The sequence below is a fragment of the Oryza brachyantha genome, chromosome 9, assembly GCF_000231095.2.
Source record: "Oryza brachyantha chromosome 9, ObraRS2, whole genome shotgun sequence".
Classification (NCBI taxonomy): domain Eukaryota; kingdom Viridiplantae; phylum Streptophyta; class Magnoliopsida; order Poales; family Poaceae; genus Oryza; species Oryza brachyantha.
In genome coordinates this window covers 903,783-931,046 of record NC_023171.2, presented here as the reverse complement: position 1 = coordinate 931,046, position 27,264 = coordinate 903,783, and the positions used below count along the sequence as shown (strand labels likewise).

General features: G+C 39.6%; 3 protein-coding genes and 2 long non-coding RNA genes across 5 annotated transcripts; 4 read left to right on the top strand and 1 right to left on the bottom strand.

Moving 5' to 3' along the window:
* Nucleotides 1–826: 826 nt before the first annotated feature.
* Nucleotides 827–7,380, bottom strand: LOC102699893 (DNA-directed RNA polymerases II, IV and V subunit 3-like). The gene is made up of 3 exons (XM_006660356.3): nucleotides 6,777–7,380; nucleotides 5,522–5,759; nucleotides 827–1,310 (listed from the first exon to the last, which is right to left on the bottom strand). The coding sequence occupies exons 1-3, from the start codon at nucleotides 7,268–7,270 to the stop codon at nucleotides 1,050–1,052; spliced, it is 993 nt and encodes a 330-aa protein (XP_006660419.1). The 5' UTR covers nucleotides 7,271–7,380; the 3' UTR covers nucleotides 827–1,049.
* Nucleotides 7,381–11,531: 4,151 nt separating this feature from the next.
* On the top strand, nucleotides 11,532–16,546 carry LOC102717649 (cyclase-like protein 4). Its single transcript, XM_015840779.1, is given in 7 exon segments — nucleotides 11,532–12,012; nucleotides 12,575–12,598; nucleotides 12,601–12,618; nucleotides 14,454–14,526; nucleotides 14,885–14,982; nucleotides 15,192–15,262; nucleotides 16,282–16,546. Coding segments are annotated over 7 exon segments (891 nt in total). The 3' UTR covers nucleotides 16,408–16,546.
* Nucleotides 16,547–19,155: 2,609 nt separating this feature from the next.
* LOC102699618 (pentatricopeptide repeat-containing protein At1g79540) lies at nucleotides 19,156–21,895 on the top strand. The gene has a single exon (XM_006660355.2). It carries the CDS (start codon nucleotides 19,333–19,335, stop codon nucleotides 21,703–21,705), a length of 2,373 nt encoding a protein of 790 aa, XP_006660418.1. The 5' UTR covers nucleotides 19,156–19,332; the 3' UTR covers nucleotides 21,706–21,895.
* A 1,520-nt stretch (nucleotides 21,896–23,415) lies between these two features.
* On the top strand, nucleotides 23,416–24,586 carry LOC107304977. The gene is made up of 3 exons (XR_001551034.2): nucleotides 23,416–23,898; nucleotides 23,998–24,103; nucleotides 24,218–24,586. It is a non-coding gene; the product is annotated as an uncharacterized LOC107304977 (long non-coding RNA).
* Nucleotides 24,587–24,794: 208 nt separating this feature from the next.
* On the top strand, nucleotides 24,795–26,818 carry LOC121055396. The gene is made up of 3 exons (XR_005812525.1): nucleotides 24,795–25,325; nucleotides 25,434–25,484; nucleotides 26,799–26,818. It is a non-coding gene; the product is annotated as an uncharacterized LOC121055396 (long non-coding RNA).
* Nucleotides 26,819–27,264: the final 446 nt, after the last annotated feature.

Below are 27,264 nucleotides of genomic sequence, written 5' to 3'. Positions count from 1 at the left end.
TATAGGAAACCTACAAAAGACCTAAAAAAGGGAGGAGAAAGGCAGTAAACGGACAACAAAACGAGGCTCAAGAACCGATGAACTTTTTACGAGCAAACAGTCACAGCTCACCAACCATTGTTGGTTTTTCGCCTACCAGTACCAGGTTATGCTGCCAATATGGTCACTCATCAGAAACCCCAGTACAATTTTCTTAGCATCCAAAGCCAACAGTATTATTAGCATTTCAAAGGTTTGCATTTTTTTTCAGCCACATCTCTTGTGTTTATATACCAAGGATTTTACTGCAATTTTGGATCACATGAGATGATGGTTAATGACCTTGTTTTCTCTTGCCAGCACCATACATAATCAGGTACTTGGACTACACAAGTATGCAAGTAGCTGGAAGGATCCAACGTTAAATCCAATTACATTGGATTAGTCTCAATACATAGTTTATGGTACAATTACCAAGACTGTAAAATGGATAACCGAGTCAGATGAGTTTTAAGGGGATAAAATTTCTCATATCATAAAACTCCCTTGTTTAATGATCTTGTCAAATCAACAATTTTGCTGATATGGTACCACTCCCATAAAATATACATTTGAGACTAACCTTACAAAATCATTCGGTACATCCAGCAAGATGGTACCGATCCACATGCACAAAACACGCTCACTTAACTCCAATCAATCCATCTTTAGTACCACCACTATTCAGCAATTAACCTGGAGATGTACAGCATTAAACGCCACATTGCATTGAGCATTCAACTCAGCGAAGCCGTATACCGTAGACCAATCAAAACGACGGACTGCAAGTCCCCAGAAAAACATCACAGGTGAACAGCAATCAGTATTACTAGCAGCTGGGCATTTGTTCCAGAGATGAGCTGGATTGTGTGTCGATTTCCCATCAAATTTAGTCCAGTGCGTCCACACAAAGTTCAAGTACAGATTATAGGCACTAGATGTCTAAACAAAGAAATCATCATGTTTTGCCTCTAGCACGATAGTTAGAGAAGCCTACTGATGGGAGTAACATAAGACGAGCAGCTCCGTGTTTAGCCTCCAACAAGATGGGCACCAAGTTCACCAAGGTCGCCATCATCATCTTGTAGACGAACACCATCCAGCTTCTGCCTCAAGACAGTGATAGCGTTCATTATCAGATCATAAGCTGTGATGGCACCGGTTGTTTCTACAGTGAATATAAAGCTGTCCTCCTTAGCATTGATCTCTATCAATCCTGGCTTTCCCATGGCATCTGCTTTCTTGATAACCTCATCGTCATATGTATATGCCTCTGGATCCTCAACCACCACCTGATTAAAGTGAAAGAAAAACAGAGTGGCTCAATATAACTGATTTGTTCCATGCAACAAATTGGAAGAATCTTATTCCAGGACACAATATATTAAAATTTTGCAAGCATGAGAAAAATAGAACAGAATATATGAAAATAATTTGAGCAACCATAATACCACACGTCTTGTGGCAGAGCAAATAATATTACATTTTAGTTCCACAAGTGCCTTTTCTTATAATTATCTATATGGGGGAAAGCTTAGGATGGAGCCAACACACCAAAAGAGGTAATAATAGAAATTCCTGGTGCGGTATAGCCCTAGGTATCAAACTGGCATTTTTAGTCACAGGACTTATTGGACATCATGAATGAAGCATTTGAGCGGGTACACTTTGTTAGCTCCTGCGCTCAAACCTATAAGATAAAGGCTCAAGAACATCTACAGTTAGTGTATATTAAAGAGGCAAACACTGATGTTAAAATGGGAAAACTAGCAGACCAAAGCTAGCCAGTAAGCTTCTACGGAAAGCATCACTAGTAATTTATGATTAGCAGTCAAACAAAACAAAGGAAATCCAATAAAATAATGTTTTAGTTGGAAATAGGTGCATGCATTGTATCAAGTTGACTAGTCTTGCACTAGTCATATAGACAGTGCATCAGTGCCTTGCCCCCAACATGTGCAATCAACTTGATTGGAAGTATCCAACATGTCCAACAAAGAGGCGGTGAAATCAATGGAAAGAGTATTGGGCTTTGCTTGGAGGCCTGGCCTATCCAGCCCATCACTAGGGACCCGAGAGGGGGCAGCAAAGTTCCCATTCCTCACATTCACAGATTCCGTGCACTGTTTTGCGATCACAGTAACAGCAACAAGTCATGTACTTGCAGTAAAAGGCATCCGTCAGGGGCTGGTGTATTTCTGGGGATCAGGGATTCATCGTTTTGTGTTTTTGCTTGTCTGATTACCTTTCACCACAATGCAAGCCATGTAATTTAGAGGATAGGACCTAACAAGTACGGAGTAACAAACTATAATTTCTGAATAAATTATAAATCCCTACATATCAACTAAATAAACAAACAAATAGAAAAGCATAATGTAACATAACATAGATGCCAGTTGGACTCCTGCTGTGTGCCAGACAACTGCCACCCTGGGAGCTACACGTCAGCCAGACAAGTAGTGGAAGCAGTCTATGCCATAACAAGTCTAGTTGGTGAATACTCCCTCCAGTTCCATAATTTTTGTCGTTTTGGACAAGAATGTGGTCAAATTTTTAAACTTTGACTATTAATAACTTTTAAAATATTAAGATAGAAAACACTAGGACAACATGTATAGATGAGTCATAAAGAGTATTCCCTCCATTCCACATTATAAAACTTTCTATCCTTATTTAGATTCATGTGTTAATAAATCTAAACATATATACAAAATATATGCATTGATACATGGATGAATCTAGACAAACCCAGAAAGTCTTATAATATGGAATGGAGGTGTATTTTAATAGAAGTAAACATTTGTTCGCTTTTTGTATATATTTTAATAAAAATTCACAGTCAAAAATGGATTTAGAAGATCATGTCATTGTCCAAAATGACAAGAATTATCAAACTAAAGGTAGTAGCTCACATTTCAATGGTTCAATAACTCAAATTTATAAGTTAGATGATGCATGCAGGGGATCATTTTTTAGATTGCACAAGAAATATGACATGAGAACACAATGTCCAAAGCATTATTAAATAATGTTCATATTGAGTTGATGTGGTGTCCACAGCGTGAGTAATATTGAGAAATATTTCTCACGTCAAGATTCAAAAAACAATACACTGAGAACCATAACATGGTTTAAGATAGGACAGTGAAGGAACAAATATCCAAACCATTTATGGCAAATGAAGGCCCACTAAGGAAAATAAGGCAGTCTAGGATTCTCAGTAAAATTGCTAAGATTATCAAAAAGCTTTTGTGCAGTTCTCCATGCCTCCATCTAACTGCTCATATACTAAATATTAATTACCCGCGCTTTATTATTCTTAGTAAAAGAGCTATTGTTTCCTTCCGTTGATACACATAATTGCCAAAAACATGATGTAATTATGCATATAATTATCCTTTCTAAAACAGTATGCACCATATAATGTGAAAAACTGGACCAGACCACTGGTCCAACCATTAAAAACCAAACTGAAGGTGACCACCGAAGAAAAAATTGAAGAGAATCAACTGGTTGAGACAGGTCATTTCGTGACAACATGGGCTGACTAAATGTCCAATTTCTCATCTGAGGCCCATTGCTCATATATGTGTGATGATACACATAAAAATTGCACACTCAGGGTCTCGCGCTTTGGTTATGGGGCGGAGTTCCACTCCATTGGCCACCACGCCAAGCAGTTGGTTATTGTCCAATGAGTAACATGCAGTCTAAACAAATAATTTTGAACCTGTGGTTAAACCAGTTGGACCACAGTCAGACCACTTGGCTGGTGAATCAGGAACCTGAATGGTCCAGCTGATGCAGCATACAAAAAATAAGCACCATTCATCCATAGAAAATATATCCATATATCAGTGGAAGGCTGAAGTTTGATTTGGAAAAAAACTTGGAAACGGTAACGTTCTACAATACTTAACGTAAATATAACAATCATACCAAGCAGTTGGTTACGTCCAACAGGGAACATGCTGTCTAAATAAAGAGTTTTGAGACTGTGGTTAAACCAGCTGGATAGGCAATCAGACCAGATGACCTGAACGGTTCAGTGACCAGTCCAAGTATTTTTACACGGAAGATTTGAAAAAAAACACTTTGAAACAGCAAACTTCTACAAGAACTAAATGAAAATGTAGAATCTGCAAAGCAAGTTTGGTATGAAAAATTACTATAGCTTTTCCAATATGTGAAACAAAATTTTTAAAAAAATATTGTTTTCAAAAAAATGTCAAAACTTCCATTGTAAACTGAAATCTTTTAAAAATATATATATATATTATCCATACTTCCCCACAAAAAATAGTCAGTAGTGAAACTTATTGCATATCTGGAACTTATTGCTTTTCTAATGTACAATAATACAAACTTAAATTTCAAAATAAGAAAATATTGCTTTATTCCTTATGGGAATGAAATCATTGGAATCCATAAACTAAAAATGAAATGACTGCCAGTTTACCACATATCAAGTAAGATGAATGTTAGCCATTGGATTTGTGCACAATGAATGATTCACGATGTTTTGGTGTACCATAAAAGTTCAATTGACAAGTATATAAACTTGACTTTTAACATGCAACATGTTGATGACACATTCAGTATGTGGTAGAAATTGGATTCTTGCTTAATGCCAGTAGGTCTATGTGATTTGGATGGTAAGAGGTTAATTCCCTCCAAGAAGGATAATATTACAAAGGCTTCAATGGAACCTTAGGATGGGAGTACTCTGAGAAATTAGGTATGTCTTGACACTATGTAACAGTAGGGCTAAACAAAAACTTTTTTTTCTAAATCGCCTGACCTGCTCAGTGTTACAAGTTTCACATGCATGCACACTTGAAGCTAGAGGAGCCCGCATGCCACCCAGTTGTTCGCTGGGTTTGACAAAACTTGTTGGCATGTTCCTCAACACCCCTACTTTGGAGACTTAAGATAGGAAAGTAGGCAAGGGAGTTTTCTTTTTGGGTGTGTATTTCAATGTAAGGGGCTCTTTTGAGTTCTGAATGATATTCACACTTATCATTTCCTTAAAAGAGTGGTTGTGTTATGGTGTATATCTTTCATTATGTCAGTTATAACAGGATTGAACAGAACAATTCTGTACTCCACATCTTCAACAGCTTTATATTAAAAATTAGAATATGCATACTTTTCCCATAATTCAATGCCCAATGTGGACATGACAATTTCCTATATGTTCAGCACTCAAACCAAGGCATTCAACTTAGCATATAAACTCATAGGCCACAAGAGATTGATACTAAAGTGACAGATATTGTCACTCTGATGAAAGCATTCTATAACAGAAGTGTTAGAGGCTGGGTAGTGACAGATAGATAGTAAGACAATAGACCATGCCATTAAAACTGCAACAAAATATTGACCACTACCTAAGAAATCGAAAATGGCTATTAATGTTGAACTCTAAGGCTTAGATGTTGATACCATAGGGAAAAAAGAAACTATCAATGTACTAGAAAAAGGTGAAGAGCATGCTGACCTGTTGGGTGTTGGGATCAATGTTAAACACTTTTGTAGGGCTACTCTCCACCAAGCTTCGTTTTTCGTCCAGTGTTAATGTTTCCATGAGTTCTTCATTAATACGTATTTCAGGCTCATACATGAAAGTCACAGTAGCAGCAGGGGACCACTTCGCATGGTCCTTGCCGATTCCCTTCCTAGCAATTGCTCGGAGCCTTAGCTCTTGGCCCCGACGCAGCTTGACAATTAGTATGCCCCTGGAACCAAAATATTACAGGTAAATATTTGTCCAGAAAGAGTATGGTTACAGCTTATCTGGCATTTTTAAGAAAAGATGGGATAAATAAAGAACTAGCAGATGCCACTTATCCAACTAAGACAAGCTTGAGAACAGATAATTCATTATGTATTTCCGCACCATCCATATATGAGAATGGAACATGATCAGCAGTCTACACATGGAATTAAAATATGATGTTCTGTATCTCCCAACACTGTTATAGTTGTGTTAATTCGGAGCTTTGGGGCATTTGCGCAATTCTTCACATAGGAACGAAAAATGGAAGCGATTGAACAAAGTAATACAGTGTACTCATACAAAAAGCCTCTGAGAAGAGAAATGATAGACAGTGGAACCGATCCAGAATCAAGAGCTAAGTTTCAGGTTCTACTAGCCATATAAGGTTATACAATATAGTCAGCCTAACAGCATTTTGACATTTTTAAATAAAATGAATTTGCAATAGTATCCAACAGATAAATAATCAGTCTCAAATTCATGGATAATGCTCCCAAGAAATCTTCCTTTTGTGTAATTGATTTTTTCAAAACACAGAATGAAAAGAATAATCAACTAATTCTATAACAGAAGGGAAGACATGTCACATGTCAGTGATACATCTATGACACACATATCAAACTGTCAAACATTGAAAGTTCTCCACATAAAGTCCCATCTTTTCTGTCCCTCTTTTATAACATTATCAGTTTTAACAAGACACGTACAGTTGTAGCAGATGAGAAATTGTGATTCCCATATTGTCATGTTTAAGTGACCTCACACAAAAATAGACTTTTTCGGGGGGTGGGTGGGGGGGTGATTATTTGCTTCTTTCAACTATAAGACAATTTTATGAAAGATTAAGCTTTTTATCTCAGAGGGATGACCAATACAGAGAGCATGGACTCTAGGAGCATGCATCTGTGAGTAGAATAAACCCGTTGCCATTTTGTTAGAAGAAAAAAGGAAAATATAGAATGATAGTAGTAGTTGCCTCTGGTCTGCAGCAGCAGCAGTGTCGAAGGGTTCGCTTCCGCCAAGGGCGTGCTGGTATGCCCTGGCCTGGTCGACGGGGCAGACCTTGGGGTCGGTGGAGCGGAGGTCGTTGGAGGTGACCTCGAGCGTCTGGTCGGAGTCGGTGGCGCGGGCGGCGAGGTGGAACTCGACGGAGCAGTACTCGCAGGAGCCGTCGCCGTCGCAGGCATCGCAGTCACGGGAGAAGCGCATGCCCATGGCGGCGGCGGAGGTGAGGGGGATGAGGCCGAGGCGGTGGGCGATGAACTCGTCGTTGAGAACGGAGGAGTTGACCTCGATCTCGACGAGGTCGATGGCGACGGTGGGGACCTCGGCGATCATGACGCGGCGGAGGGCGTTGGCCATGCTGGCGTCGGTGTCGCGGAGCTCGAACTTGGCGTAGTCGTCCTTGAGCTCGCGGATCCGCACGCGCGGGAACCGCTGGTACGACGCGCCGGCAGCCGGGCGGTCCATGCTCCCTCCGCCACCGCCGCCGCCGCCGCCGAAGAGTAGGGTTTTTGATTTTGGGGGAAAACCAACAACTAACACAACACTAGGGAGGAGGAGGGAGTAGGGTTCTAACAATTCCAGCTTGTATTGCTCTACGGTGAACTGTATCGATTTATTTTAGGGTTAATTACCTTTATACCATTATAAATTTGTTTATTTTGACAAATATTTTTATTAGTCGGCTAATTAGAATGATGCATTCTAAGATATACTGTATACTCCTTTAATGTATGTAGAAAACTTTTTGGACCAAATTGTCCTCGTCTTTTTCATTTATTCTCTTCTCTCCGCATCCAACTATCTAGCCACTTTCTGGATCAAGGCATTCAACTATCTAGCTACTACTGCTTCTTTTTCTTCAATCAAATCAAAGTTGCTGTCAATGTTGACCTATCATCGCCCGTGTCTAAGACGAGGTTGGTTGATAGTGCCAACATGAAGGTGAGTGGCGGGGTGTGGAAGCAAAGAGAGAAGGGGATAAAGAAACAAGATGAGCGCAATTTGGTTCTAAAATTTTCTCGGTGTATCGAAGAGGTATGCGGTGGTATATCTTGAATAGTTTTAAAATTATAATGGCATTATTATATAGTAATGGTATTTTTCAAAACAAACAAAGTTATAATGGTATGATCCAATTAATCCTTTATTTTTATTCTTGAATTTTGACAGGCAATCGTGTGAATTACTCGCTACTAGGCTTGGCAAATTCCCTGTTAGGGCCCAATCGGGGCCTGGACCCAGGACCATTATGGCCCTACGTGGAATCGAGGACAGCAGGCAAAAAATCTCCATGGGGTCGTGAATTCTTGCAAACACAGAAATAGTTGGGTTAGGCCAAAAATTGGCAATTAGCAAATCTTAGGCCTATTTGTCGTCAATAGATCGACACCCTCTTAGTCCCTCACTACCTCAGCCTCACAGGTTCACTCCTCATGTCTGTGTCATGCCACCACCTCCAGTCCACCCTTTGTCGCCTGCCCTCCGTCTCCGTCGTTGCCCACCAATGCCTCGACGTTGCACTCCTCCATGTGGCTTGTTGCTCGACATCACTGCTCAACTCATTGCCTGATGCCACAACAGCTTGCCTCCGCCTGATGCCCAAGTCCCAATGCCATCATGGCTCCTCCCTATGCCCACCGCCCGACGCCCGCCGCCTCGGCCTGATGTCATTGGGCTCCGCCTAATGCCCGACACCGCCGGCCTTCTCCCAACACCGATCTTTGTGAGTCCATACATTGAGATTTGCTTTAGTTATCTGTTCTATCTGAGATTTGTCTTATCTAGCATTTTCTTATGGCAATCAAACACTTGGAACTTTAAAACTTTGTGGATGTTGGGGAATCCGGGGGCCCGTTCGAGGCCGGGGACCAAATTTCCCCTGGGTTCCAATTTGGGGCCGGGGCCAGGGATGTTCCAGTAACCCCGCCCTCGCCCCGCCTCGTGGTATATTTCCAAGCAACCCTACTTGCTACCATGGTGGTTTCATTTGATTTATGTTTATTCACTTCGTTGCCAAATAAAATAATTTAAATTTGGAAAGATAAGATAAAAGTTTGATTACGTACAAAATATATGGGAACATGAAATTCTATTCCACTCAAATCTATAAATGACATAACGATGCACAATATTATGCCTCAACTACTGCCTAAACTTTTATAACGGGACAAATTACTCCTATAAACCATGTTAGAGGGCATTCTCCTTCAGCGAAGGGTCATAGGGACCTCTTTTTGGGGGAAAGATCTCACGACTTCAATAAAGGTTGAGGCAAAGTGAGTATACAGGTTTGGGCTGCATGAATGCGTAATACTCTACTCCCGTGATGTTCTTATGGTTTGGTGTTTGTTTACATGCGCGGGATCTGGTCTCCCTCTTTCTGGCACGATCATCCTTTTATAGTTTTAAGGGGATATGATAGTGCCAAAGGAGGAGGAACGACTAGAGGAACCTAATTAATGCTGATTTTGCCTCCTAGGGGAGCCATTAATTGGTGTGCCCCAGTCTTATTGCTAGGCGGCGATGTGGGACAATTGGTGTCAGATGTGTGTGATGTTTGTCGGGACCGACATGATCCATGCACAAGCTGCTTGATAAAGAGAATAGGTTTAGCCATCGGTCGTTAAAAGACTTGTGGCTCAGAAGTCCTAGCTGGGGGGAGGGCTACTTGTTGGAGGGACCCTGCAGTGGTTGGTCGTTCCTTGTGCGTGGATAATAACCGGAGCATTTTATATGATGGATGAGACAAGGCAGGGCACATCTTCATTCTCTTATGTGCTTGCTCTCAGAACGATAGTTGCCTCTCTTGTCCCAATTAATGCCAGAACGTGGGGCAACACCTGCCAATCCACAGCGCATGTTCGATGTTAGACTGTCCTACATTAAATGTGACAGGGAGAAGGAGCCAACGCTCTAAACCCTTCCCTCAAGAGGCCTCTCACACACCCCAACACTAGTAATCTTTTGAAGGCCAACGGCGTTAGGCCTCTCACAGAGGGGTCGACCCTCTTTGGTTTTGTCTAACTGGCATAGCTTAATTGGACCCTTTTTTATGCCCAGAGGCATCACAAACCATGCAACGGGGAAACCCATCCCCACATCATCGACAACCAGAAAACTAGACATTTAACACATCCAACTTTTAGCGTCAATGAATAACACCTGAATGACACTCTTTTTATGTTTTTTCGACTCAACCTCGCACACATGGCACCAAAATGGCAACCTAGTAAGCAAAAATAAAAATATCCATAACATCTCATCTTTTTGTCTCTCTTTCTTGCTTTTATCTTCCCATGTCTCTCGGTGGAGACTACTATAGCAATCGTGGAGGATGAGCGAATCTTGGGGGTGGTGCTCTGAGCAAAAGCCAATAGAGAAGGAGGATGCAGCAGACCGATGATGGTGAAATGAAGGTCGTGATGGGGTGAGTGGTGACACCACCTAGATCTACTCCCGAAGGGGCAATACAGCAATGACGCCTCGCCATAAGTAGTGAGGCCAGCAATGCCAACATTGATTTGTGTTGTCATCAGGACTATCTTGAGACCAACAATAGAAGAAGGGAAACACGCCTAATTTCCATAGATCAATGTGCGAGGCATGGCCGGGGAGAGATGTGTTGGGAATCAATGAGTGTGAAACCACTTGGACGATACCGATGATTAATCCCTTATGCTTACATCTAAACAAATATTTGTCTAGATCATCTTCAAAATCATTTATTATACTTGGATAAGATATGCAAGAATTAAGAGAGTCACCTCAATCTTTTGGCTTTGGGTTGGGCTTATAACCTAAAATTTAAATTTTCAACTTTTAAAGTCGGAGTTGATTTTGAGATTTTTTTTATTGAAGTTTATTTTTCAGCTTTGGCTCTTAGATCGCTATGAACACATATATAAAAGTTTTATTCGTAAATTATTTTTCGTTTGCAAATACGTTGTTTGCTTTTTTTAATATGAGAAAAGATGACCGTGAAATGGCAGCGTGCATTGCAGTCCGGTAAGAAGGACGCGTGCTCTTTCCTCTTTGGGTGGCTCAAATTTCCATTTATTTAATTATTATTACAAGCAGCCACCAAAATAGTCAAAAAAAAAATCAAAAATACACGTATGCAACCATACCATAATAGGTCTCCCCTGAATTCAGCTACAAAGGGGTAATTTTAAAATCGAAAAAAGGGGTAAAGGTAACTAATTTTAAAATTTAAATTTGAGATACGACCTATAAGCTACCAGACAGACCGTAAGAGGCGGAAAGGGCATTATGATCGTAAGCGATGATGCTGAAAACAGTAATACCGTCGTCCCAATGTAAATATAAATACATTTTAACGACAAAATAACTTAAATATATGTTATTAAATAAGAAGATTGTATGGAGGGAGACGTAAGTTGGGAATTGGGATAAAATGAATATAAGATGACGGATAAAATAATTGCCACTGTATAAATGCACTCTTTGTAAGACAAAGATAAATTCTTAAAAAAAGTTAGTGTAGGTAATTAGTATCCCTTCGTCCAATAATAAGTGTATTTTTATACTGTTTATGTTCAATATTTGATTGTTTGTTTTATTTAAAAAATATAATTACTATTTTTATTGTTATTATATGATAAGACATAAATAATATTTTATGTGTGATTATATTTTACTTTTTTATAAAACTTTTAAATAAAACGAAAGTGTTGCCCATATAAATCCATAAATACAGATATATGAGATGAACATATGGGATGGAGGTAGCACTCGACTACGGTGTTGCTTGCCCTCAATCAATCAATCAATTGCCCAGTACTCGTGTCTCTATCCCACGGCGTGTCTTCAAGTGATTAGCTGCACCGCACATGAAAAGTCTGAGGCTGCTAGTCTACAAGTTCAATTAGTTCCATGGCGCTCACGCCGTCGTTGTTCCTGCTGCTGCTGCGACGCGACGGAGGAGGTGGCGGAGAGGCGAGAGGAGTTCGACGGTGGGCGGATCATCGACATCAGCCACTACAACCGGGAGGAGATGCCCGCGTGGGAGTCGGCGGGCGGCACCGGCGAGTTCCTCCGGCTGGTGAGGTCCATGCGCAACGCCTCCGACATCGCCAACTTCCGAGCTCCGCACTCCGGCACGCACGTCGACGCGCCCGGCCATGTCTTTGACCACTACTACCACGCCGGCTTCGACGTCGACACTCTCGACCTCGCCCTCCTCAACGGTACCACTCAACCTTGCTTTCGTTCCTAAAAATTTTCCAAAAAAATATTACATCCAATCTTTCGATACCTAAATAGAGCATTAAACATAGGTGAAAAAAACTAATTACATAGTTATAAAAGAAATCTTGAGACGAAACTTTTATCTAATTAGTCCATAATTAGCCATAAGTGTTACAGTAATCCACATGTACCAACGACGGATTAATTAGTTTCAAAAAGATTCATCTCGCGGTTTTTACTTGAGTCGTGAAATTCGTTTTTTCATTCGTGTCAGAAAACCCCACCGATATTTGGTTAAACGTCTAACGTGATACCTAAAAATTTTCTTTTCCCCAACTTTAACACCTGCCGCCAAATTATATTCTGGCGGTGTTTTTTTTACGTAGCTTGTTCTTTTGCAGCATCGGCACTGTATTTTTTTTTAAAAAAGTATACGAAATAAATTGATCATTTATAATTTATATTATTAAATAACTATAAAAAATCAGATAAACATTCGCCTTTCTTTTTTCATAGCTTCTGACTGATAATCGTTTTTTTTTCTGTCGCTTCTGACTGCAGGACCAGCGTTATTGGTTGATGTTCCTAGGATAATAACATAACAGGTAATTGCATCATTCCAAAATCACATACTCATCCTACATGACCCTCACCTATGATTTTTTTATTTGTTAGATTGTAATAATTTGACTCGCAAATTGTCACTAATTTTAATTCAGCAATATGTCACTTCGTAGCAGCTATATGGTAACTAAAGGTCTCTTTTCTAGGCAGTGTTACAGTACCCTTGCAGCGTTAGTAGTGTATAACCATGTATTTTAAGTATATTAAATATTTTATTTAAAACTTTAGGTAAGATTATTTATAATATTATCTATTTTAACATAGTATATGATATACAAATTTATTGTAATGTTATATATTTTAGTTTCAAGTTAACCACTATAAATCTACAACACATACTGTCAGTCAGTCAGTGTAGTATAATAAAATCAGGTCCATTTGATTGAAAGCTACAGATAACTCATAATCATTAAAGAATATCTTAAAAGAATTCCTCTTTTATGAGCCATCCAACTCCTTGATCCTATCCTGTATTCTGAATATTAGTAGACCCATTAGCTGCGATCATATGCAATCACATCATCAAAAATATCACCACCAGACCATTGTTCATTTTCGATATTAGTCATGAGATACAACAACAATCCTACATTAGCTGGTACAGTGCCAAGAGCACAAATAACGGGCATACAACCAGTTTTGCAGAGAAGCCCCTCGATAGCGGGCAAATTACACATTTTAGCAACACTTTTAATGAAAGGACTTGAAAAGAACAAGAAAAAACAAATGGTTTTTTTTCCTTTGCTTGCCTTCACTGCCAAAATCTAGCTGCATGAATCCGTCGGAGGATTGATTATGCATTCACACTAACCATAAAGGGGCCTCACAGTAGGGTTGAGATGAAGGCAAACAATGAAGTAAATTAGCAGCACCGCATGATATTCCTACCGAAGTTGACCAATATAATCGATATGAAGGCATTTTTCCTCAAGATGATGAACAAATCCATTCTACTATCGAAGCGAGCAATCTAAACATAATTGAGTGCAAAAAGAATAAGGGGCATACCTGATAGGGTCCTCTACACACGAGAGGTTAAAGCCGTCATAGCAAATCTTGTAAACCTCAGTTACATTGAGAGTATAGTTCAAGAAGAAGATGTTCACTATCTTTGTGAAGACCTCACCCTCAGAGATATAGTTGTAGGTCAGATGTACCATGAACTCCGTAGAAGTGGACTCCTAGTTGATGGCGCAAAAAAAGAAACCTAGCTATGATGTTGACCTCCTATAGGGTTGAAAGACAACATCCACCTTGAAATTGTTCTAAATACCTCTCATATGAACTTTATATATATATGTTCCTATGTTATCTTTTACAATTAAAAATATAAATTTAACACCAACTATATTTTTACTATTCTATTTTATGGGTAGTATTTAGTATTTCTTTAGCACAAATAGTTTTACACCATTAGAATTTAGCCAAGGGTTTGCAGGAATCGTAGGTAAAGTATATGTATACACAACACACAGTAGGACATATGTCATCACTTATCAAATATAATTTTCATATGCAGTAAAGAATGTCCACTCAATGTGTAGACTGGGCTTTGTGTGACTGGGGTGTTACATAAGAGTTTATAGAATAAGCAATTGCACAATATATAACATTTTCTCTTTCTTGTCCATAACAGATGATATCCCATATAACATTACTTATGTTAGATTTTACCATGAAATATACATACTAACTGTGAAGTGCAATTGTTATCCATCAAATAATATGCAACCAACGTTGTTTTGAAGCCATTCTGATGGTTTTAGTACATATACTCATGAAAACACTTATAGAGTGTCCTATCGTGTTCTTGCAGCTAATGTCATGGAATCTTTGCATATTCCTAAAGGAGTTCGACGTGTGCTCTTTCGAACTTTAAATACAGATAGGTATGTCATAATCTCATATCGTTTACGCATTTAAAGTATATTTGCTTCGCATATATTTGCATAATGATTTTTAGAACTCAACTTATGTCAAATGATAAAAATACAATGAGTATTTCATAAACAAAATCTTGAAGGAAACATCAGCCATCTGATATATATATATATATATATATATATATATATATATATATATATATATATATATATATAGCTTATTTAAGAGAGCATAGAATGTAGTACTTTGGATTGGTTTATTTGAGTTTGTTGTTATTACTTTGGCACTAACATTCAAGTACATGGCATTTGAGTCAAGTTTATGCTCAACAAATAATATATGTTAGTCATTTTTGTTTCATAGGAAGCTTATGTGGAAGAAAGAATTTGATACAAGTTATCTCGGTTTTATGAAGGACGGTGCTCAATGGTTGATTGATAATAGTGACATTAGACTAGTTGGTAAGTTGAACCGAGTTGATTACTTTAGATATTGAACTATGATGGTTCTTTTAATATATGTCATTTGTTATTATAGTATTGTTATAAATAATACATGGTAATAAAAAGTAAGTTATTTTAAGTTTACAATTTTAACCTATGTTTTTCGTATTATCTTATTGTGCCCTTTCAGCCTTGTTTCCTTAAGACTAACATCTTACTTCATGCAGGGGTTGACTACCTGTCTGTGGGAGCGTTTGATGAATGCATTCCAGCTCATTTAGTTTTTCTTGAAAAAAGAGTAAGATTTTTCATGCAATGCAAACTAGTTTTAGCAACTAAGATTATTACTTGCGTTACCAACTTGCTTCAATTGACCACTTTTACCTTTTCTAAGGGATGTAACTTTTACTTTGCATGACATTTATGTACCCTTCTGTATCATTCCTAAAACAAGACAAATATGTTTATCACTCAAATTTATTTTCTATTTTCATGTTTCTTCATAATTCCCTAAATTACATTCTCCATCATCCAATCAATTCCTTTAGAACAATTCATCAACTGGTTTGTCAGGTGTTGGTATTCCATCTTTGTACATATTTTACCAATTTCAATGTTGTGATTATTTTGTGAATATGGATGGATATCTATATCTACTGAAGAGAGACAAATCTTAATATTAATTGGTTGGCACAATGATTCTAGAAAAAAAATACCACTGATGTGCAATTTAAAGAAGCTCACTTGTTCTCTATAACAATATTGATATGTCTAAACTGGACAACAAGCATTCAATGAGAGTATGAAATATAGGTTGTAGGCCTTCATGGTAATGACACATCAATGTTATTTTCCAACTCACATGATGTCTGTGCTGCAATTGAGAAAATCTCCCCAAATGATATTACAGAGAAGTATGACGAATATGCAAAGAAAACTAAAAGACAACCATTCTTATTAATACATCTTGTTCACAATATTTGGAAAATTTTGACATGTAGTAATAACGAAAATCCCAATTCAACAAAAAATTAAATGATTATTCTGATATGAATTTGCAAATTAAAAATATTGTATTCATCTTCCATTATCATTGGTTCAACCTAATTTTTTGAAATATGGATGTCATTATTTATCTACTATAATTGAAATTTCCTTATTGTAGTGAAGTGATGTAATTTGGAAGTGTCTCAAACAAATTCTATTGCAACTGATATAGAATTCTTGTAGGTTCCAATTCATACATTCTTGAAATGTAGATTACTTTTGAACATAATAATATCCATATTATTTGCAATTTTTTATTGTTTCATTCAGAAAGTCATACTCGTGGAAGCCTTAAATTTAGAGCATGTTACTCCAGGAATATACACCTTACATTGCTTGCCACTAAGGTTGCGTGGTTCTGAAGGCTCCCCAGCAAGGTGCATTCTCATCAAGTAACAAATGTTTATGGTGTTGACAGTGAATGGTATCGGTTGTTGTGATGGAAGATATATATGCTATGACCTATGTATTACAAACTATGTTAGTCCTCTCCGACATGTATCATTGTAAAATAAAAAGAATAATCCATTTACCATATCCTAAGGTTGTAATAATCGATAATGTCTTTACCAATGTAAAAGTTGAATAATGGGAACAAAGAGAATTTGATCTTTATGCAAAGAGAATTCAAGAATATTATATCATAAACTTGTTTTAAAAAAGTACTTCCTCCATTTTTTAATTGACATCATTTACTTTTGGATCTATGTTTAGCACTTCGTCTTATTCAAAAAAAATATATAATTATTGAGTGTTTTGTTATGATTTGTGAAGTAAGTTCAAGTATGATTTATAATTGAGTAAAGTACATAGCCGGTCCTTAAACTTATGGCGTGGTAACAGTTAGGTCCATAAATTTAGAAAATGCATGTTTAGGTCCATGAACTCGTTTTAATGTCTAAAATTATGGACCTGGATGGCACATTAAAACGAGTTCATGGACCTGGATGGTACATTAAAATAAGTTTATGGACCTGGATGGTACATTAAAACAACTTCATGGACCTAAACGTGTATTTTTTAAGTTTATGGACCTAAGTGGTACCGTGCCACAAGTTTAAGGACCGGCCATGTACTTTACTCTTTATAATTTTACATATTTGGACAAATTTTTTGAATAAAACGAATGGTCAGATGTAAATCTAAAAGTAAACAACGTCAATTACTAAAGTAACTTCAAGTATGATTTAGGTGAGGGCATGTGTGGGGGTAGCTTTCTACTTGCGGTGGGCCGATGGCTGGTGGCGATGTGTGGCATCGCCTCGTGATTGTGCAATAGCTGGTGGATTGGCGTCGATGTCGCAACAACCGTCATTGATCTCGCGACAGCCGAAGTGCCACACTCTTCTAGGAAGGTGTTGACTGGCTTATTCATCAGCTCGACATCAAGAACGCCTTCCTTGACGACACACTTGATGAGACTGTCTATTGCACTCAGCCGGTCGGGTTCAGTGATCCTAGTCACCCTAACAATGTCTATCGTCTGAAAAAAATCCTTATATGGACTCAAGCAGGCCCCATAGGCGTGGTACAGTCGCTTTTCAGCATTTCTGGTCACACTGGGTTCGGATACCTTACTCTTCATCCTCCACTGCGACTCGAATCTTGTCTACTTGCTGCTCTATGTGGACGATATCGTCTTGACTGCCTCCACCACTGCTCTCCTCCGTTGGACCAATCTCTGCTCTTTAATCTGAATTCACCATGAAGGACCTTGGTGATCGACACACTTTTTAGGCATCACTGTCACTCGACAGCCGAGTAGTCTGTTCCTCTGTTAGCGACAATATAGTTGACAGATTCTTGAGCGTACTGGCATGCTTGATTGTAAACCCTGCTCCACTCCGGTTGACACCATCACCAAGCTCTCTAGGACGGATGGACAACCTGTTACAGATCCAACTAACTACCGTAGTTTGGCTGGTGCACTACAATATCTCACTTTCACTTGACCGGATATTGCCTATGTTGTTTAACAGGAGTGCCTTCACATGCACGATCCTCGAGAACCTCACCTCACTGCGATCAAGGCATCCTGCGCTACATTCGTGGTACTTTGGATCTCGGCCTCCACCTTAGTCGTTGCTGCACTCATGATCTGCTTGCTTACTCTGATGTTGATTAGGCCGGTTGTCCCGACACACGCAAGTCTACGTCGGGCTATGCCGTGTTTCTTAGGGATAATCTCATCTCATGGTCATCGAAGCGCAAGAACACAGTCTCCTGGTCTAGTGTTGAGGCTGAGTATCATGCCGTTGCTAATGCCATCGTCGAGTCCTGCTGGCTGTGGCAACTCCTGCACGAGTTACATTCCCCTCCCTCCAAGGCTACCGTTATCTAGTGCGACAATGTTAGTGCCATGTACCTCTTGTCGAACCCGGTGCAACATCAACGCATCAAACACATTGAGATCTACCTGCATTTTGTCCATGATAAGGTCGCTCTTGGGACTGTTCATGTTCTCCATGTCCCCATTACTTCGTAGTATGCGGACATCTTCATCAAGGGACTACCTTTCGCTCTAGCCTAAACGTTGGTTTGATACACCTTTTGTATTCTCTGGATCCTATTTCTATAAATCGGTTGAGTCTATATGGAAGGTTATCAACCTATATGTAAACACACTCCGTGATCTATTGATTCATCGCATTGAGTTCTTCCTCGTCTTTATTACTCCGACAATGTTGAGTCTATGTGAGGCATGTTTGGAGTAGCATCAGCTCAAGCTCTTGTTCGAAGTGTCCACTCTTAAGCTCTATTGCTAGGACAACAGGCCTGCCACGCGCCACTCTACTAGTAGCTCCTCGCCTGCATTGACATCATGGACAACAAAGACGTGATGCAAATGACTTTGACATCCATGGCACCATCAATGACACCAACATAACTGTGGCCAATACAATATAGTTAACAATATAAAATCGAATGCAAATAAGAAATAAAAAGAAAGAGTGGTTCAAAGTGCAAAATAGGTAAAACATACTAGGGTTTATATAAAACCATAAAACTAAGGTTAGTTTAAAGTAAAACTGTAACTTATAAATAATAAGTATACTTATCTATAAAATTCCAATTAAGATGGAATTGCATAATAAGAAGATAGGCAGCTACTGGTGTGGGATCCAGAAACGAAGAGAAGGAATTGAAAGAATAGTGAAGTGATCCATCCCCAAATCTCGAGTCCAACTAAACTCACCTCCCTCCTCTCTCCTCTCGCCGCCGCCGCCGCCGCCGCCGCCGCCGCTGCCGTCGCCGTCGCCACCGCCATCTCCGCCGCGGCTTCGAGTCCTTTCTCCTATCCCTTCTTCCCTCAATGACCGCATGAGATGTGCGGCGGCGGCACGCTCCCTCCTCCCTCTCCCCTCCGCCACCCGCATCCACACCGCATCTTCCCCTTCGCTGGCCACCGAGCTCGACGCCGCCGACGCCCTCCACGCCCTCCTCTCCACGCTCCCGCCCTCGCTCCCCGCGCTGCTCCCCTGCCTCTCCCTCCTCTCCCCCACCCTCACCCCGCACTCCGTCTCCGAGGCCCTCCTCTGCGCCGCCCTCCCCGCCGCCTCCCGTCTCCGCCTCTTCCTCTTCTCCTCCCTCTCACCGCGCCTCCGCTCCCGCCCGCTCCACGCCCACGCCATATCCCTCCTGCGCCACTCCTCCGATGCCGACGAGGCCATGTTCGACGCTCTCGCCGATGCCCGCGCCGCCGGCCTCACGGCCTCTTCTTCCGCTTTCGCGGCGCTCGTCGCCGCGCACTCCTCGGCCGGCCGCCATGCCGAGGCTGTCCAGGCCTTCTCCCGGATGGATGAGTTCGACTGCCGCCCGACCGCCTTCGTCTACAACACCGTACTCAAGGCCCTCGTGGACAGCGGGGTCATCCTCCTCGCCCTGGCGCTGTACAACCGGATGGTCGCCGCCGGATGCGCGCCCAACAGGGCCACCTATAATGTACTCATGGACGGCCTGTGCAAGCAGGGTATGGCGGGGGACGCGCTCAAGATGTTCGACGAAATGCTTGACAGGGGGATCATGCCCAACGTGAAGATCTACACTATCCTCATCTCGTCCCTATGCAATGCAGGGAGGATTGAGGAAGCTGTGCAGCTGCTGGGTTCGATGAAGGAGAAGGGGTGCCTGCCTGACGAGGTCACATACAATGCCTTCTTAAGTGGTCTGTGCAAAGTTGGTAGGATCAATGAGGCATTTGAGCGGCTGTTGATGCTGCAGGATGGTGGCTTTGCACTAGGGTTGAAAGGGTATAGCTGTTTGATTGATGGTTTGTTCCAGGCTAGGCGTTTTGATGAGGGCTTTGACTATTACAAGGCAATGTTGGAGCGCAACATCTCACCAGATGTCGTTCTGTATACAATAATGATCCGTGGTTGTGCAGAGGCCGGAAGAGTTGACGATGCCTTTTCATTCCTTGATGTAATGAAAAGCAAAGGTTTCATGCCCGACATCTTTTGTTATAACACACTGCTCAAGGTTCTATGTGATCTCGGTGATCTGGAGAGAGCTCACACATTGAGGTCAGAGATGTTGCAGAATAACTTGGTTCTTGACTCCACTACACAAACAATCATGATATGTGGACTGTGCAAGAGAGGACTTGTTGATGAGGCAATGCAGATTTTTGATGAGATGGGAGAGCTTGGTTGTCGTCCTACGGTTATGACGTACAATGCGCTAATTGACGGATTCTACAGGGAGGGCAGGCTGGATGAAGCTCGTATGCTTTTCCATAAGATGGAGATGGGAAACAATCCTTCCTTGTTCTTTCGATTGACCCTTGGTGCCAGCCAGGTGCGGGATAGTGAGAGCCTCCGTAAGCTGGTTCATGATATGTGCCAATCTGGCCAGGTGCTAAAAGCATACAAGCTTCTTCGGGGTATAATAGACAGTGGAGTTTCTCCTGATGTTGTCACGTATAACACATTGATAAATGGACTCTGTAAAGTGGGGACTCTTGATGGAGCAGTACGGCTCTTCAAAGAGCTCCAACTCAAAGGAATTTCTCCTGATGAGGTCACTTATGGAACTCTTATTGATGGGTTGTTGAGAGCATACAGAGAAAATGATGCCATGATGTTGTTCCAGAATATATTGCAGAGTGGTAGCTCCCCTAGTTTGTCAATCTACAACTCTATGATGAGATCGCTATGTAGGTTGAAGAAATTGTCGCAAGCAATCAACCTCTGGTTGGATTACCTGCCCAAAAAGTATAATCTCTCACTGGAGAGTGAGGCACTTGCTAATGCCCAGGAAAAAATTGAAGATGGTTCCCTGGATGATGGGGTAAGGGAGTTAATCAAGATAGATCAAGAATATGGTTCAATTAATTCAAACCCTTATACCATTTGGCTGATAGGGCTTTGCCAGGTAAGGAGAAGTGATGATGCTCTTAAGATTTTTCATACTCTTCAGGAGTTTGGCATTGACATCACACCAGCATGCTGTGCCCATCTTATCAATTACTTATGTTGGGATAGAAATCTAAATGCAGCAGTTGATGTTATGCTGTATGCATTGAGTAAACACATCATTTTGTCACAACCTGTAGGCAACCGCTTACTTAGGTGGCTTTGTATCTGTTACAGAAGGCAGGATGCACAAGCTCTTGCATGGAGAATGCATCTTGTAGGATATGATATGGATGCATATCTTCGTGAGCCTACAAAAAAATTATTATACAGTCAGTAGAAAAGCCTGTAGTGTTTGTAGGACTACAGTGCTGCCCTCAAGAGGGATGCTGATGTTTTGTTATGTACCAATTTTTTCTAAGGCAGAAAGCAAAATAGAGCGTTTTACTGATTTATTAGCTCTTGCAATGGATTCTGTAACCATGGGTTGAGTTGTAACTTCAATAATGAGGCAATTTAATTTTTATTTTTCACAGCATAGCATAAACCTCTTGTTGCTTCAGTACAGTTAATGTGCTGTTACTCGGTAGGCTGAGATATTTGCACTATTAGATTCTACATGTTCCAGATGCAACAAGAATGCGATACCTTGACTTATAAACTCAAGATAAAAAAAAACAAAACATTCATCTTAGTATTTATGGCTTTTAGCTATGCCTTTCATTGAGGTTGAACTACTGTTTGTATGCTATAGACATGGTTTTTTTCCCCAATTTATTATCCTGTTTGTGTGGGTCTTGTTACCGTCTCATCATTCTGGAGTGAAAATGGGCAAGTGTAAATTGCTGCCGTGCAGGTAAAACTTTACTATATGACGTTGTACCCCCTGTTTCCATATTTTATTTTGAAACCACACAGAACTTGTATTTGATACTACCTCCGTTCACAATGTAAGACTTTCTAGTATTTTTTAGATTCATATAGATGCTAATGAATCTAGGTATATATATATATATATAAATATATATTGATCAATAAATGCATCTAGAGATGGCTGAAACATCTTACAATATGAAAGGGAAGGGAAGAAGTATTTTTGTTTCTTCTGTTTTGAACTGCAGTTTCTTTTTTCACATATTTATCTAGTAAATCTTATTAGTTGATAGTGTGCTCAATCATTTTTTATGGGGTATGTTTGATCATTTTGAAACAGAGCTACATATCTAATGCCATTAATATTTTTACGTAGTTGTCACATGGTTGATGACATTCAATTAAGAAAATAACCTAAAAGAACTTTATCAATTACAAACAAATTACTTAATGATTATATGGACTATTACTAGTTCCCAGTCAAGTTTTAAGGCCCTGTCTGGAAGACATGAATTTTACATTTCGGAAGGAAGTTTCTCATGTCCCAACTTCCAGAAAGGGCCTAAATGTTACATACAACACACAAGATTTTTTCCTGCCTCGATTTACTGATCCTTAACTGATCAACTTAAATATTCAGTTTGCTTTTAATAAGCATAAGTAAAATGATTTATCAACGATTAAAAAATAATATGTGGGTAAAAATTTTATATACATGTCTTTAGTGATCTAAAAGCAAATGTTAAAAAAATAAACTACAATCAAAAAATCTCAAAACCAATGACAAATTTAAGTTTTAGAATTCAAATTTTGGCCTACAAGCATAAGCGAAAAGATGGGGGCTATGACGGTCCAGCTTTTTAATGTGATATTTAATTTAATGTTTGATTTACTGACCCTAAGTATATACAACATCATATTTGTGTGGAAGAAATGTTATAGCTGATGGTATTTTTGATAATGCGCTAGATATCTAAAATATCATTTGTTATCTCTACACAGTACTCCCTCTGTTCCAATATATCATCCCGAAATATATCATCCCTCTGTTCCAAAAAATCCTAGGATCCCTTGTATTCAGGACAGAGATAATGGTCCTGTGGCTAATGGTCTAAAGATATTGTTGTTGTATAAAATCAAGGAAAAAACAAAGAATTTGATCAGTTTCAAGCACATTATTCAATATTATATACAATATTAGAACTTAATCAGGACAAAAGAATGAAATACCATTTGATTCTACTGATGCTTAACTGAGCTACTTATTCTGGTTACCAGTGTAGTTTTCAGGGGTGATACTGCATTCAATAGCCGGACAATGAATTCTGTTAACATTACCTGGTCAATCTTATTATGTCAGATCCTATGAATGGACTGCAAGACTGTGAAGACACCTTGTGCCCATTTATGTATATCATACCATGACCTTCATAAAATGGTGTAAACCTTTACTTTATTTAACAGCCTACAGCCTTAGTTGAAATGAGACATTGTTCCTTCTATATAGCTATCATTTTACATAGCTAAATTCTAGAGCATGCAGTTTATTAGGACATTCAAATGCTTTTGTGATGTTTGAAATGTGCACTGCTGTCTTGAACTACAGGCCTTCTCAAGCATCTGACTGCCAATTGAATATTTGGGCACAGAGTACCACTGAGTATGTTTTCATTCGTTTTATTTCAGATGGATAGCTGTAACATATATATGGTTTAGCATTTTAAATTAAAGACGGTTTTTGTGCTTCTTCTCTTTACAGATGAGGACACTGTAATATCTGAGAATTTTACTGTATGTTCTTGGAGATCAGAAATCAGTAGTTTAAGATTATTGGGAAGGCAACTTGATTACAGCTACGGATAAAGGTGATAATAGTTGCATTCCATAACTCTCATTGGCTGCTCGTTGGCACCCACAGCCAGAATTTGAATATTTTAAAATTGTTTTTGAAGTTTTTTTCATTGTTTTCTATTTTGCAGCCATGGCCTTTGAACCGCTAAGAATAGAAGTATAAAAGTCTTACCTTGAAATTATTTTGGTTGCTTCGTTTATTTTTCTACATTTTATAGGATTTCCATGGCTGTTGCATATTAAATTGAGGCCATCCATTCCATCCAGTTTTGTCAGTAAAGCCTGTATCTAGCCTATACTTTCTACTTAGAAGCTTGTAAGTTGTAACACCTAGTGAACTGAGCTCCAGCTTGGCTTGACTAGACACAAATACTCACATGTACTGTATATATAGGTAATTGTAGAGTGAACATTATTGATTCGTGCTCAAGGTTATCTGAGCCTACTATATACTCATATTGAATTGCCTTATTGAGTAAAGGCCAAACCATTATCTATTTAATCCTAATATATTATATAATTGCATTGATGAAGCTATTCAAGAACTGAGGTAAGCTTGAATCCCCAACTCATGCTCAGTTCAGCTCAGCTTGCTGACATCCTTTACTTCTTGGTGTAATTGAACTTTATATACTTTAGCTATTCTATTTGATTTTTTTTGAAGGAAACTATTCTATTTGAATTGGATATAGAAACAAAATGCTTATTATGCCTCATAAAGTACTTTCATAATATTCAGAATTGTATCGTGCCGTATAAAATATTTTGCAACAGAAACAAGAAAACGTATTTTGGGAACTATGCTGATGCTTAAAATCCCTCCTGGGAGTGATAATATGTGGTGGAACACACCCATGGTGTAAACTGTGGGAATTGTTAGATGAATTGTATAGCTAGCCCTAGCTGTTTATTTACCCCGTTCTTTGTGGTGTTTTCTTCATTTTTCTATACTTTCCTTGGATACATACATGTTGGCCCATTTTGTTCAATTGCAATCCAAAGTACATTTGCATCATGAGGCCGTGTTAGGGTTGGGGTTTCTCCCTATCCCACAAACAATGAGTTTACACAGTTGCGCTTAGAATCCTATATGATCGCATCATATGACCTTCCATACAATTTTTCTCTGAAAACATTTCAGTGGTTTCCATGTTGATGGTTTTCATTTTGTATTTTCATCGACTGGGGGTCGAGGGAGTGTTTATGTCGTTGCTATATGAACCATGGTGTCTTGCGGTATGCATCCAGAATCCAGTTTGAATAATGTTTGATTGTAAATTTTCGATTTATATGCATTGACGTTACTTTTGATACTAATTCTTAAATCTTGGCAATCATCGTCAGGTACTGCACTTGACTAGAACAAGAAACAAGAGTCAGCCAATCTGTAAACAGGTAAGGTTTAGTTTTTAAGCGGAGAATCGAACGTTGGTTTCATTGTTCTGGAACACTGGAAGTATTAATTACAGATTCAACTTGACGCTAACAAGAAGTTTCAAGAAATTAGCAGTCTAACACCAATAGTAATGATACTCCCTCCTTTCCATATTATAAAACTTTCTGGATTTGCCTAATTCATTCATATATCAATATATATGTTTTGTATATATGTCTAGACTTGTTAGCACATAGATGAATATAATAAAGACTAAAAAGTTTTGCAATATAGAACGGAGGAAATACAAAGGATACATGAAGAAAGATTAAAGGAGGGGAAATCAAATATTACCAAGACTAGGATTACAGAGCTATGCAATTAGAACACTTAAGAAATACTACCATCAGACCAGCACAATGGAAGACAAGAAATTTAGCAGAAATGGACATTAACTCTGGAAAGCACCCAGCTCAATTCGGTGGCCACACCGCCATGCGTTTTGCACCTCCCCGTGCTTGCCTTCTATAGGCACATGCTATTAGTGCTCTTAGTGCAACTAAACTTTACAGTAGTGCTTCTTCCTCCCTTCCGTACTGTCACCCCAGAGTTTTATCCCAAGCCTAAATTTGTAAAAGAAATTCGTAAATAATAATTGGCTTAATTAACTCAGGAAAAATCCCTCTAAAAAAATTAATTTAATTAAATCGAAGTTCTAAATCGATTAACGGGATTTAAACTTAAATTGGAGAAGTATAAAATTTTGCCCAAAAATTAATTTAAAAATCAGCAAAAGTGGGGGCTTTCCTTTTTCCTTTCTTTTTCTTTCTTTTTCCCTTCCTCCTTAAATTGGGCCGAAGTCCAATTTTCCTCCCCTTTCTCTTTTTCTTCCTTTCTTTCCTTCCCCTCCCTTCTTTCCTCTCGGGCCGGCCCATCTCCCCACTCAGCCAGCCCAGCCGAGCCGGGCACTCCCCTCCACGCGCGCGCGCCCTCCTCCCTCCTCCTAGGCCGCCAACCAAGCTCCCTTTGCCAGCGCCCGCGCCGCGCAAGTCCGCGCCGCCTCCCCGCCGTGTCCGAGCCGGACACCGTCGCTGTCGTAACCGCCGTGCCCGCAACGGCCGCCGCCGGATCCGTCGCCATGGCCGACTTGGTCCCCAACCACCTCGTCGCCCTAACCGCGCCACCCTCCCCTATAAAACCAGAAAACTTCTAAAATTCATATCTAATTTATCTGGTCTCCGTTTAGGCCCATTCAAATTTCATTAAATTCATAAAATTGTCAAGAATCCATTAAATTGTGTCTGTTTTATTTATTTTTGTGCTTTGTCGCTTAGATTTGGACCCCGCCGAAGAGCCGATTTATTTCGAGATCGTCGCTGAAGTTCCCCAAGGACCAGAGTAAGGCAAGTGACACTTATCTTTGATCATATTGAACCTATTATTGCAAATTCCTCGCTTTATTTATTCAAATATGCATTGTTTTAATTGAAGTATTTACTGTAATTATTTCCTGGGTAATCCTTATTATTATGCCGTTGTTCATCCAACTTTATTCATGCTAGACCAGGGGTAACTTGATTAGTGTTAGGCCTAGGTTAATGCTTAGGTTATTTATTACCCTCTTTTCCGTGCTGCTTGTTGAGTACGGTGGTTTGTACTCAGCCTTGCTCAATTTCTTCCTTCAGAGCTAGAAGTTGAGTCCAATGGAGGTGATTATCAGGAGTGAGCTGGTCTGCCGTCGAAGTTTGCCTGTGGACTGGAGCCGTACCCGCTGGAGCTAGTGTACCCTACCTTTCCGCT

What these genes read in the sequence shown, in the direction of transcription:
- LOC102699618 (XM_006660355.2), top strand. Translation starts at nt 19,333, where the DNA reads ATGAGATGTGCGGCGGCGGCACGCTCCCTCCTCCCTCTCCCCTCCGCC.
- LOC102699893 (XM_006660356.3), bottom strand. Translation starts at nt 7,270, where the DNA reads ATGGACCGCCCGGCTGCCGGCGCGTCGTACCAGCGGTTCCCGCGCGTG. An exon ending in GCTGCTGCTGCAGACCAGAG is followed by an intron (nt 5,760 to 6,776) that starts GCAACTACTACT and finishes TTTTGGTTCCAG; the next exon opens with GGGCATACTAATTGTCAAGC. An exon ending in TTGATCCCAACACCCAACAG is followed by an intron (nt 1,311 to 5,521) that starts GTCAGCATGCTC and finishes CACTTTAATCAG; the next exon opens with GTGGTGGTTGAGGATCCAGA.